This window comes from Tinamus guttatus, unplaced genomic scaffold (assembly GCF_059628265.1).
Source record: "Tinamus guttatus ecotype Peru unplaced genomic scaffold, ASM5962826v1 Tinamus_guttatus_pri_ptg000155l, whole genome shotgun sequence".
Classification (NCBI taxonomy): domain Eukaryota; kingdom Metazoa; phylum Chordata; class Aves; order Tinamiformes; family Tinamidae; genus Tinamus; species Tinamus guttatus.
In genome coordinates this window covers 1,774,278-1,785,751 of record NW_028288689.1, presented here as the reverse complement: position 1 = coordinate 1,785,751, position 11,474 = coordinate 1,774,278, and the positions used below count along the sequence as shown (strand labels likewise).

At 40.6% G+C, this 11,474-nt stretch overlaps 1 protein-coding gene across 1 annotated transcript; it reads left to right on the top strand.

Moving 5' to 3' along the window:
- Nucleotides 1-4,503: 4,503 nt before the first annotated feature.
- On the top strand, nucleotides 4,504-10,973 carry IL12B (interleukin 12B). Its single transcript, XM_088522510.1, has 6 exons — nucleotides 4,504-4,585; nucleotides 6,572-6,853; nucleotides 7,503-7,620; nucleotides 8,625-8,815; nucleotides 9,483-9,634; nucleotides 10,848-10,973. The coding sequence occupies exons 1-6, from the start codon at nucleotides 4,504-4,506 to the stop codon at nucleotides 10,971-10,973; spliced, it is 951 nt and encodes a 316-aa protein (XP_088378636.1).
- Nucleotides 10,974-11,474: the final 501 nt, after the last annotated feature.

Here is an 11,474-nt window from a genome sequence, read left to right as displayed (position 1 = left end):
TGCCTGAGTTGCCTTGGGCAACTGATGTTGTGAAAGAGAAGGTAAGCAGCAACAGGATTAACCGGTAACGAGGGAGTTACAAAGTGACCTTTGAAACAAAGGAATCTTGAAAAGAAGTATGAAAGAACCAGGAATATTTGACAGAGACCTGGCAGCTGGGACAGAGCACCAGAAAATACCTGGCCCAAGGCTGCCAGAAGTCACCCCACCAGCACCATGACCACCATCTAGGCCTGGCGGAGCGTGGCCCGTGATACCCTGCGAGTAGCCGTGCTCCAGGTGGAGTGACAGTCCAACCAACAGTGACAAGTTGGGGCTCACATCTCGGGAGTCCACAGGCAACTGCACAAGGTCCTTTCTCACTAGCACGTGCCTTAGCAGAGTGTGCTTGTAACCCACACTTTCTTCCACTTAGTGTGTGTGCGTGTGGCTGTCCGTGCGATCAGAGCTTTGTGGGACTAGCTATAGAAGGCTATTTAGAAATTTGTAGATATTAATTAAAATTTTGTAGGTGTCCAGTACTGTAATTTCTCTGTTGCATTATTGATATGGCTCTTGAATGCACAGCTCACTGGCTCAGGCCCAATTCCATGTCCTAGTTCTGGTCCAGTCAACCATTTTGATCCAGATTTGGTATAAACTGTGTGAACTGAGCAGTTTTCTCTATCTTAGAACCATTGTCTGCTCTCACCCAGGCTCTGGCAGAGCAAAGTCTGGACCTGAGGATGGGAGCAAAAGGCTGGACATGCTGGAATCAGCAGGGCGGCTGTTAGGCCCCCGCCACAGTGCTCTGTTGGGTCGGAGGGCGTTAAAGCTCGCTGCCCAAGGTGTGTGACCCCTTTTGAGCCGTGTTTCATTGGAGAGGATGCTGAGGAGGGCAAGGACTCTGACAGCAATTCTGTACCTTCATTTAAAGCCGTCAGTGCAGTTGCCCTCACTTAACACGAGGCTGTGCTTCTGTCTCAGCTGTTGTGCCTCCCAAACGGATAACAGTGAACAGGAACTCGATGCAGTGAGAACTACTGGGGTTTAGAAAAATACAATTTTCTCATTGCTGTTTTGAGTTGTTCCTCCTTTTGTTTTAAGTTCTTGACATATTTGGGGACACCAAATATTCAACATACTGTCCATGCTTGTGCTGTTTCACCTTGGTGAAGGACCTTGGAAAGGCCATGGACTGTAGCAGGAGGGCAGGCGCCGTCTTTCATTGCTCTGTGTCTACATTGTATCTTTGATCTCCCAGATGTAAGAGCCTTCTGTCACTAGAAAGTTCACCATATAGAGGTCTATCTCTTTATGCAATTTTAAAGTATATCAGATTGAATTCCATTTTTGTTTTGACAAGCAATGTATTTCTTGGTGCTGGTGGTGTTCCAGTCTTATTATCATTTAGGTTAAGAATAAGGCTAGTTGACCAACTCAGTTGGTTTTGCCTGCCTAAGAAAGAGAATTGTTTTCTCTTTCTCAATTAAACAAACAGAAACATTTGCCTTATTTTTAAAATATGTTCTATAAAGGTGGCTTAATAGGTTTTATTTTAAAAATGCCACCATAAAATAATATGGCAATTTCAGATTTTGTTTTTGTTGGCCTAAGACTCAATTTTTAGAATAAATGTAATATTAAAAGAACAAATTAAAAAAATGCCCTAGCTCTAATTCTGATTGATGTGGTAAGTGGGATTTTAGTTCATGTATTTCTCCCTTACCAGGTAGCAGTAGAATTAGTTTATTTAACTTTCTCTTTCTGTCTTCGTGCTGTATTTCCCATCACACAGTTTTGGAAGTTTATTGACTCGTTATTTACTCTTCCCCAGCTGATGAGACTGGCGGTATGAGAGACAGAAAACCGGACAGGAAAGGAAGTGCCTCTGGCAAATCGCAAAGGTCACTGTAACAATCTCATTTCCTCTTTAAAGTTTACCTGGGACTCCCAATTTTTTTTTTCTCTCTATCTCTCTCTGTCTCTCTCTCTTTTTTTTTTTTTTTTAGTTCTACCACTATGTTAAAAGGGAACTCAGTCTGCGTGTTGCAATTCTGTGGTATTGCGGTGAAACGTAGCATCCCTTTCCTTTCAGAGTTTACATTTATAAGAGAGCCAGCGCTTTGCTTCCTTCAGATCACGAAACCAACCTGCCTGGCAGCTTCAGCTAGCAGGAGCCGCAGGAAAAGGTAAGAACTTCTTTCTTCTCCTGCTGTCCTTCATGTGGGATAACATAAGTCTGGCCACAGCTGCCTTCAGTTGAAATAAATGGAAACTTGAAGTAATTTATTTGAAAGTGTATTTTAAAGTTTTCATGAGACTTTTCTCAGAATAGTGTTTATATGCTTATGTGCCTGAAGTCAACCACATAGCATATGTATGTAAAGTATATAGCGTTATTAAATAACTAATAAAATGACTAATGTTGTAAGATAACAATCTTAAATACCAATCGTATTGCTGGGGTGTGTGCCTATATAAATATGTATATGTGGTGAGACCATTCTTTGCTTTAAATAAATATAATTCCATTGGTACGCTGCTTCGAGCTGGGATGGATGCAGGTGACCTCCAGAGGTTCTTTCTAGCAGGAATTAATATGGGATTCTCAGTAAAGACCTCTGCTGATTTATGTAAGTTAATGCTCTGAATCACAAGGAACACCTAATGTTGGTTCTCTGTCCTAACCTAGGAAGTTCTTAGGCAACTGCACTGATTAATAGTGTTCAGAAATTGAGTTTATTTCTGACTGATTTTTTGATAAAACTGTGAGAAGGTGAGTTTGGGCAGGTGGGGGAAAGTTGAAGTTTTCCATGGAAATTGCTAACTTTGTTACTAAAAAAAAAATCAAATATTTCAGCTTCTCCCTAAAATCAGAAGAAACTTCTATTTTCGATGTTTCAATTTTGATGAAAGGTTAACACTGAAAAGAAAGCATATTTAATTCCCTTTTTCTCCCTCCAAGATTTTAGTTGAAATTTCAAATATCAGTTATATGCGGAGAACTAACAGATGCCATGTGAGGATGATAGAAAAGAGCAAGAGCAGACAACGTCCAAGATGATGCAAATGTATCTTTCTCTCACAAATTACAGATAAGCCTTACTGCAGCAGAAAGTAAGCAGGAGCTAAGAAAGTGTTTGCCTGTTAATGAATCAATATGTGGCTAACAGGCTGCCTGATAGTATCTAGCTCATGACCAAGGTTTCTGCCTCCCTCCGAGTGTCAGACACACTGTGAGCTGCTTCCTCGCTTAGATACTCTTTCAGGATGCTAAACTCCTAGCTTCTGTTCCCACTAATAATAGCTGTGATGTTGGAGATACAGAATCAGAGAGCATGTTTTGCTTGGCATTGATCCAGACACAGCTGGCTTCTCCTCAACATTGAGAACTGCTACTAGTTGCCAGGAAGTTATCGATTTGGTGCATATCAAAATATATACACACCCTTCCTTCGTAAATCTGGATGTAAAGGCTTGTAGTATACGAGAAGAAAACATGAGAAATGCTTCTCTTTCATTGAAAAAAAAGGGCTTCTTGGAGAGGAAAGCAAAAAACAAAATAACTACCTAATTTTGTCTTATTTCATCTGCGTCCAAACTCCCATTGATAGTCAAAATAGACTTTTAAAGCTATATCCATGTCTCTACGTCATTCTCCTTTCCATTTGGCTTACTCTACAGTTAAAGAAAAATGCCTGAAGCCATTTAAATAACAGTCATTAAGTTTTTCTTACGTGCCTGGTGGTTACCACAGCATTTGACAAAATATTTTGTGTTTCATGAAGAGCTCTAGTTGTATTTAGAATTCAAGACAAATAATTTGACATCCAGAACCTGAATAAACATAGAAATATAACTATATAATCTCAACTAAATGTACGTTTGAAGCAAACACTACCGCAATGATATACATATCTAGCCATTTTTGCAAATGTGGTGTTACTGATACCACAGTCACTTGTTCTTGCAAAGAAAGATGATGAACATGGTCCAGCAAAGCATTTGAATACTTTATTCTATACATAGTTTTGCTTTAGCAGGGCTACTGACACACTTAAAGCAAGGAATCTATTTAAAAGCTTTGTGTGATTGGAATTTAATGTACAAAGATTTTTTGTCCGAAGTCTTTTAAGTCCGAAGACTTATTTATGCAAGTAACCCCGCTAGTATTAGCAGGACTTCTTTTGGTAAGGGATACTTAACTGAGAGACTTGGCAATGCCCCTGAGCCCCTGACCAGATAAGGGCCAAGGGTTATGCATGCAACAGTTTCTTCTGAGTTCTGTGATTTCCTCTAAGCTGGTTTGTGGTGTATGTAAATGGCATACCGAAGTTTTGGCCTGAAACCTAGTACAAACAGGCTATGCAATTTTGATATATCTAGGAATTCTTAGAGTGGGAGAAGATATCTTGGTACATTGGAAATTGCTCTGTTCTCTGATTATTCTGTCCTGCATTGAGCTTGTTGGCTTCAGCACACAATCAATATGACGTTTAGTAATTTATTTTTTCCCTACAGATGTCTCACCTTCTATTCGTCTTATTTTCACTATTTTCCTTTGGTACCCTTCTGGAAGCACAGTGGAAGCTGAGGGAGAATGGTAAGCTGTCTTAATATACTGAGATCTATAGATGACTGAATGGTTTAAAAAAAGAGACTGGAAAGTATATTTGTGTTTAAAAGCACAGTTTATTAACTACAATGCCTTGGCTAAGGTTATGACTATTTGTTTGTGAATAACTAGCTAACTAATTGGTATTAATGGAAATAATTAGAAGTCCTAACATGCGGATGCTTCTAACACAATAGCTGTTAATCTAAATATTTGCATTAGGAACTGCCTTATTCCCTATTCCCTGTTCTCTTGTTTCAGAAGTTTCAGTCATGCAGTCAAGAAACAGAAACATTGTCTTGTGACTTAGGTAACAGCCCACAAACAGTGAAGAATGAACTGTCCAAAGGAACACTTCACAGAAAAATCCAGAATTTAAAAATAGTTTATGCAGATGAATTGCACATGCATTTGTAAAAAGTACAGGGTCAATAATAATTTGACTTTAATTTAATTTGACAAAAAATAAATTGACTTTAAAGTAATTTACTCACCATAAAATTAGGCTAAATTCGGATGGTCATATTTTCTGCTCTTCTTCACCCAGACTAGCTCCATAATCTGGGCTATTTTCAAAGGGATGATCCACAAAGAAAATTCTTGATCAATATGGAAAAAAAGCATTCTCAGTCTGATTGCAAAGTGTTTTATTTCTAAAGAATAATTCAACTACCTTTCTCAGTATCTTTATATTAAGAAAGGATTAATCCTGTGGGTTCCCTGAGCAATGCCACTGTACTGAAAACTTCAGATATTTTTGTCACCATATTGAAAGTATACTTTTATATCTTTCTGTTTGAAATCTTTAATATTTACCCTGCCTGTGCTTCAAATATCCATAAGCAGTTTGGTAAGAAGAGTTGCATGTACTCCGCCATTTTAGTTACAGCATTTGACTTGTGTTTCTTAGTGTCTCTTCTCTGTTGTGAAGTCTTAATGCTCTCGTTTTGGTAGTGAAATATCCTAGTGAGAAAGTCTTACAGATCAATATTGAAACTGTGTTTACCTGAGCTGAATGTTTTCTGAGGTGTTGACGCACAAGAAACAGATTTTTGCCTGTTCTAGTACGCAAAACAGTCTCTGAGGATGTTTGGGAGCCTGTAACAGCAGTGGCATCTAAGCAGTAGCTCAAAATAGTTACATTTTGAGATACGTTGCCACATGAAAGTGCAGGTGAAGTTCTGTAGTCAACCTGACTACTACTTTACTTCTCATGTGAAACCACAGCAAAGAGACAGGAGAAGATAACATAGTTTTAGTGGAATTATTTCAAAATTACTTTATTATGTGGAATTTCTCCTAATTTGGAGTGACCAATGGTACTTCAGAGATACAAGACAGCTCTCAGGAGACTGCTTCTTTGTTGCAGTCCTCTTATCTCTGCTGTGGCTCTTAGTAATCACTCCATGTTGACCAATGGTGTTAGGAATCCATATCACTCCTTGTATAAAAGGGAATAAAGCATCAGATGGGGTGAATCCCTTTCCTGGAGCTGTCCTCCGTCCCACTGCTCCCTCACCAGCCGTTGGCTCTGAGGAGGCCCTTTCTGGGAGCCAAGGAATTGGTGCTAACCGAGGGGTTCTATAGGCCACTCTGCCAGCAAAGGCCAAGGGCCATGTGAAGGAGGGATCAGGGGCTCCGTGTGCCCCAGCATCCTCCTCTGTAAAACGGAGGTACCTGCCTACTTCCTAGGGCTATGAACTACTATAAGATTCTCTTGAAATACCAAAAAAACCCCTTTTTCTTCAATTAAAAGGTTATCTCTACTGATCAACCATTTCTAGATGCACTGTAACTTTTTAAGTTAAACAACTTCTTACAGGGAAGATTTCCAAGTGACAGTAGGACCCAGGGGGCAATAGAGGAAGACATTTGTCAGTTCTGGAGAGTGAAGCTGAATAAAGGGTTCAGTTCAATCCTTATTACCACTGCAAAGTGTGAACAGTTGCTAACTCCCTTTTCTGCAATGTCCAGTATATGTCATCGAATCCGAGTGGAGCGATGAGGCACCAGCCACAAAAGTAGAGCTCACCTGTAACACAACCAATGAAGCACTGTCTGTTTACTGGAAAAAGGACACAGAAGTGAGAGGAACTGGAAAGACACTGATTGCTGAAGTCAAAGAATTCCCAGATGCTGGCAACTACACCTGTCTGGCAGCTGACACCCATGAAATCATCAGCTACAGTTTTTTCCTCATAACTAAAATAGACTCAGATGGACAAATGATGAGATCAATTCTGACAAGTTTTAAAGGTAAGGTCATAGGATGTTATGGTGTGTTTTTGTTCAGCTTTACACTTTGCAAACCCAAGGGATCTCTCTGGGGAGCTGCATGAGAAATATATGCTTTAAAATGAGTCCATTTCAAATGCAAGTAACGGCTTTTTTTGTATTCGTGTGTGTATTTTGCATCTGATTTGAAAAAATGGGAATGGGTTGTCATTTGGGATTAATTAAGGACTTTCTAGACCCATAGAATACAGTAACAGTAGGAGTGATTAGACTGATATGAAAATCATGGAATAAAATCAATACATCCCTACTACTTTTCTGGTGAGGAAGCAATCGACTTGCTTTGTTTGCTGCAAAGTTTCTCTGTGAAAGAAATAATCTCTTTGTCTACATAGAGCTTTTAATGACAGGCTCATCAGGCATCCACAGCAGCTTGGGTACATGCTAGCTCCTATCAGCAGCCGTGTAGATGTGGTCAATGTGCTGCTATGTAGACCAGCCTTTGACCGCTAAATGTAGTTACATGGCTTTTTAACTAGAAATTGCTGTACCCTGGGTAGCCTAAGCTTGTGTCTGCCTGCCAAAGTGGATGGGATGGTGCTGAGTTACTGTGTTCTCTCTGCTTGGACTTGGGGGGAAAAAAAAAAGCTTTCTTTCTTTTTCCATCTAGAACCAAAAGGAACATTTTTAAAATGTGAGGCAAAGAATTACTCTGGAATTTTCATATGTTCATGGATGACAGAAAATGAGAGTCCAAGCATGAAGTTCTCAATCAGAAGTCTCAAAGGGTAAGAGCTTGTACTTTCCTCATCCACCTCGTAAAGTAGCCTTCAGTATTACTCTGTGGAGGACATTCTGGATTGTGGGTTGCCAACTGAGAACATAAAGAAGGGGAAGAATCCCACTCCCAGAGTGTGAACATGTGCAAAAGGGTTTGGGGCAGTCACAGAGACCTACTTAACTAATAAGAGCTTGGAAATTTCTCAGGAATTAATAAAGGTTTGACCATGGAGCAACCCACACTGGATTGTTACAGCTTCTTCTGTACAGTCACAGAGTCACTTAAGCAATAGCAAAAACTGTCCATACAGGGGAGAGAGAGGAAGTTAAGCCAAAAGTAGAAGCAATCATAGCACCGAGTCCCTGCTCAGCAGCTCCAGTGGCACTAGAGCAGTGGGAGGCTTCGCCCACTGCAAAAACCACATGTCCACTGACAGGCCTCAGTTGAGGGTCACTGCAGAAACCTGTGAGGGAAATGTGTGAGGGGAACCCTCCGGGGATTTCCTACCTCCCACTAATCTTGGGGGTTTCTCCAAAACATGGAGTACTCAGGCAGAGGCTATTTCAGTTTGTTAAAGAGGAAATATCTGCAAAGTGTTTTATTTCAGTGAATGCGAAAATAGAGCCGGATTCAGGTACCATTTTATAGCTGGCTTTTGCTATTTGTTTCCCAATGAATGCATTTTAACCCTGCCTCTTTCCAGCGATGCTATGGAGAGGGCTGAGAAACAAATACCAGAGCTTGTCATGGAACAGTGGTAATAAAGAAGAAAAGGACATACCCTGTTTTAAGTTTAAACACAGATTCTTCTGCTAAGGGGGAACATGTCTTTTTATCAATCTCTGAAAATGTAAGACTGCCCACCAGACTGTGTTTGCAGTGGTTACAGTGAAGCCATAGAATGATTCAGGCAGCAGGAAATATAATCTTACCAACTACAAGATGCCAGTGTGAACCAAACTTCTCAGAACAAGCCAGCATTTCCAATACCTCCTTTTGCTCTCTGTTCAGCTCTCAAGATGTAACCTGCAGCAGCCCTGTGGCTCACACTGGTGACACAGTGATTAAATACACAGCCCAGTGCCAGAAAGAGAACTACTGCCCATTCGCTGAAGAGCACCAGCCGACTGAGATGTTCCTGGAGGTCATCGATGAGGTGGAGTATGAGAACTATACGAGCAGCTTCTTCATCAGAGATATCAGTGCGTACACCAGAAATCATTGTTTATTCTTAGCTTTATTCTTGTTGTCACTGAGAGTGGAACTAATAATGGTAATTAACTAAACTACACTTGGGAATCCCTGCCCTATTGTACTGTAAATCAGGGGAAAACAAATCATAGCAGCAGTCCGGAAGTAGAGGAGGAAGTAAAGAACCAAGATCTCCATAGCTTGTGACCTCCTACTCTCTCTTTCTCACATCTCCCAGAAATTTCCATAGCAGTCTGTATGAAAGGGACGTGTTTGGGAAGGGACATCGGGTCTCCCAGTCAGAAAGCAATCAGTAACTGAGCAGGATCTTCTCTTGGAGCTGCAGACTTACCAGTGGCTCACATAGTGGTGAGGCTGGATCCGAAGGGAACTGATGCTTTGCTAAATGTCCGAACAGTCAGCAGGATTTGAAGGTAGTCTTTTGTCTGACCAAGCCCTCTGCAACCCTCCAGGCAAAAAAATAAATAAATAAAAAATAAAATGTAAAACCTCGTGGAGTGCGATTAATTTTCCATGTGAAACACAGATCTTACATATTCTTGTCTTAATCTACTGGAGACTCTGGGGCTGATTCTTATAAAATGTCAGCAATAGGACACCAGTATCTGATACCATGCTGCTAATGAGACCTAATGCCTTCTATATTTTGTCTTGCAGTAAAACCTGATCCACCAAAATGTCACTACGTGGCCAAAAATGGAACAGTGACCTGGACATACCCCAAAACTTGGAGCACACCAAAGTCCTACTTCCCTTTGACTTTCAGGGTCAAAGTTGAAAGCACAAAGAGACACAAAATGAACCCAGAGGTACAGCACTCAAAATGAGCTTTTCTTGCTTTAACAAACAGTTCAAATAATATAAGCCTAGTACACAAGATTCATGCCAAGCCCCAAATGTGGTAAGATTCTATCTTGAAAGAAAATAATCTTCCTCCCAGTTCAGGGAGCTCTAAGGCCCAAACCAGACACGCTGCAGCAGATGCAATCCTGACGTAACCAGGAGCTAACACCATGCCCAGATTGCATACCTGTGTAGCGTGAGAAAAGTCTCTGCTAATTCACACGTGGGGTTGTGTGGGTCCTAATTTGGGAAAACCCCAATTTCAAAATCAAGAAGTCTAAGATCTGTTGCACTGAGTTCCTTTTATGTTGTTTGTACTTGGCTAGCTCAGATTTTCTTTACAGGGGAATGATCAAATAGGGAATCAATGATTCATTTGATAGCATTTCTGTGGAGACTAGAGCCTTTGCCATTCACTTCCAATTATTATTTATTAACTAAAAATTACTAATCTACTAAAGGCTAAGTATTAGCCTTAAATCACAAAATATCTTTGAAAAACAGCATTCTAGTGATTTGCCTAGGGTTGACAAAGAAGTCAACTGCAGAACTAGAACGAAGTCCATGAACCACACTGCAAGATTGTACCTGCAGTGCCGCTCTTCTTGGGAGCAGCAACCTGGAAATTAAGCCAATATGTGTAATTGTAGGTCAGCTGATTAAACAAACAAAAAAGTAAACTTTTACCAGCAGATGGGGCCATTCCCCCAGTGCTGACTCTTTGAATTTCACAATGTTGTCTGTTATATCTTAAGCAGTGAAACTGGCCAGTTTTAGGACTGCTTCTTGTACCAGCCAAAAGTCCTCAGGGAAATCTCATGGATACTGAAAATCAAGAACTTCTGTCCATTGAAGCTCATGCTTTGGGAAAAGAAGAAAAACAATAAGAAAACCCTGATATAAAATAAACCCCATTTTTAATTTTCCACCCTGTTTTTTAAGTTTCAGTTTTGAATTAGGATCCCTTTAGTAACTTCAATGGAAAGTGGACTTTCTGGTTTCTGTGAGCCTGAGGTTCTCACAGTCCCTCATGATGTTGACACCTGTGGGAGCAGACTGGTGCTTTCGAAACAACAGGTTACCAGTGGATTTGGAATTGCCTCTGCTTGTTGCATGTATCTGGCCCTAGCTCTGGGCTTGACCTCACCATCCACTGAAGGACCTGTGCTCTGTTTGCAGATTCGTGAGGTTGATGAGCAGCATGTTCAGATTCCAAGGACTGGCCCAAAAGACAAGATCTCTGTGCAGGCTCGGGATCGCTACTACACCTCATCTTGGAGTGCGTGGTCTTCACTTTGCAGGTAAGACTTAAAAAACCTTTTTAGCGGAGAAGCAAATCTGATTTCCTGTGGAGTGAGAAGTCTGTGAACTTCTTACATTTCCGTTTCCTCAGGATCAGCTTTTGCTCCTGCACAATTTTGCATGAAATACCTGTAAGACAATACAGACTTGTAAGCAAATGTGTCTGTACTGGGCTGTCTAAAATAAGATTTTCTTTTTAAAAAAAATAGAATCCATTTAAATGTAAGAGGAAGCAATGGATGTGGGTTCAGGGATCTGGCTAGTATTTTGAAGTATTATGCCTAATTAGGTATAAAATGTTCTTCAAGAAACAAAAGTGCATTTGGCGTTTACTAGAGTTAACCAATGCAGCTTGCTATCCTTTCTGCTTCTGGATAACCTGTGAACAACATTGAAGGTCCAAATACAGCAGGCAATTCACAACAGCTGATTTTTACAAGTGAAATGAGGAGAGAGGCACACACAGACACACACAGACACACGCACACAGGCGTGCGCACGTCA

Bases quoted from the DNA above. Each gene is read 5' to 3' on its own strand.
- IL12B (XM_088522510.1), top strand. From the start codon at position 4,504: ATGTCTCACCTTCTATTCGTCTTATTTTCACTATTTTCCTTTGGTACC. The intron at 4,586-6,571 runs GTAAGCTGTCTT...TGCAATGTCCAG, and splicing joins GTGGAAGCTGAGGGAGAATG to TATATGTCATCGAATCCGAG. The intron at 6,854-7,502 runs GTAAGGTCATAG...TTTTCCATCTAG, and splicing joins AATTCTGACAAGTTTTAAAG to AACCAAAAGGAACATTTTTA.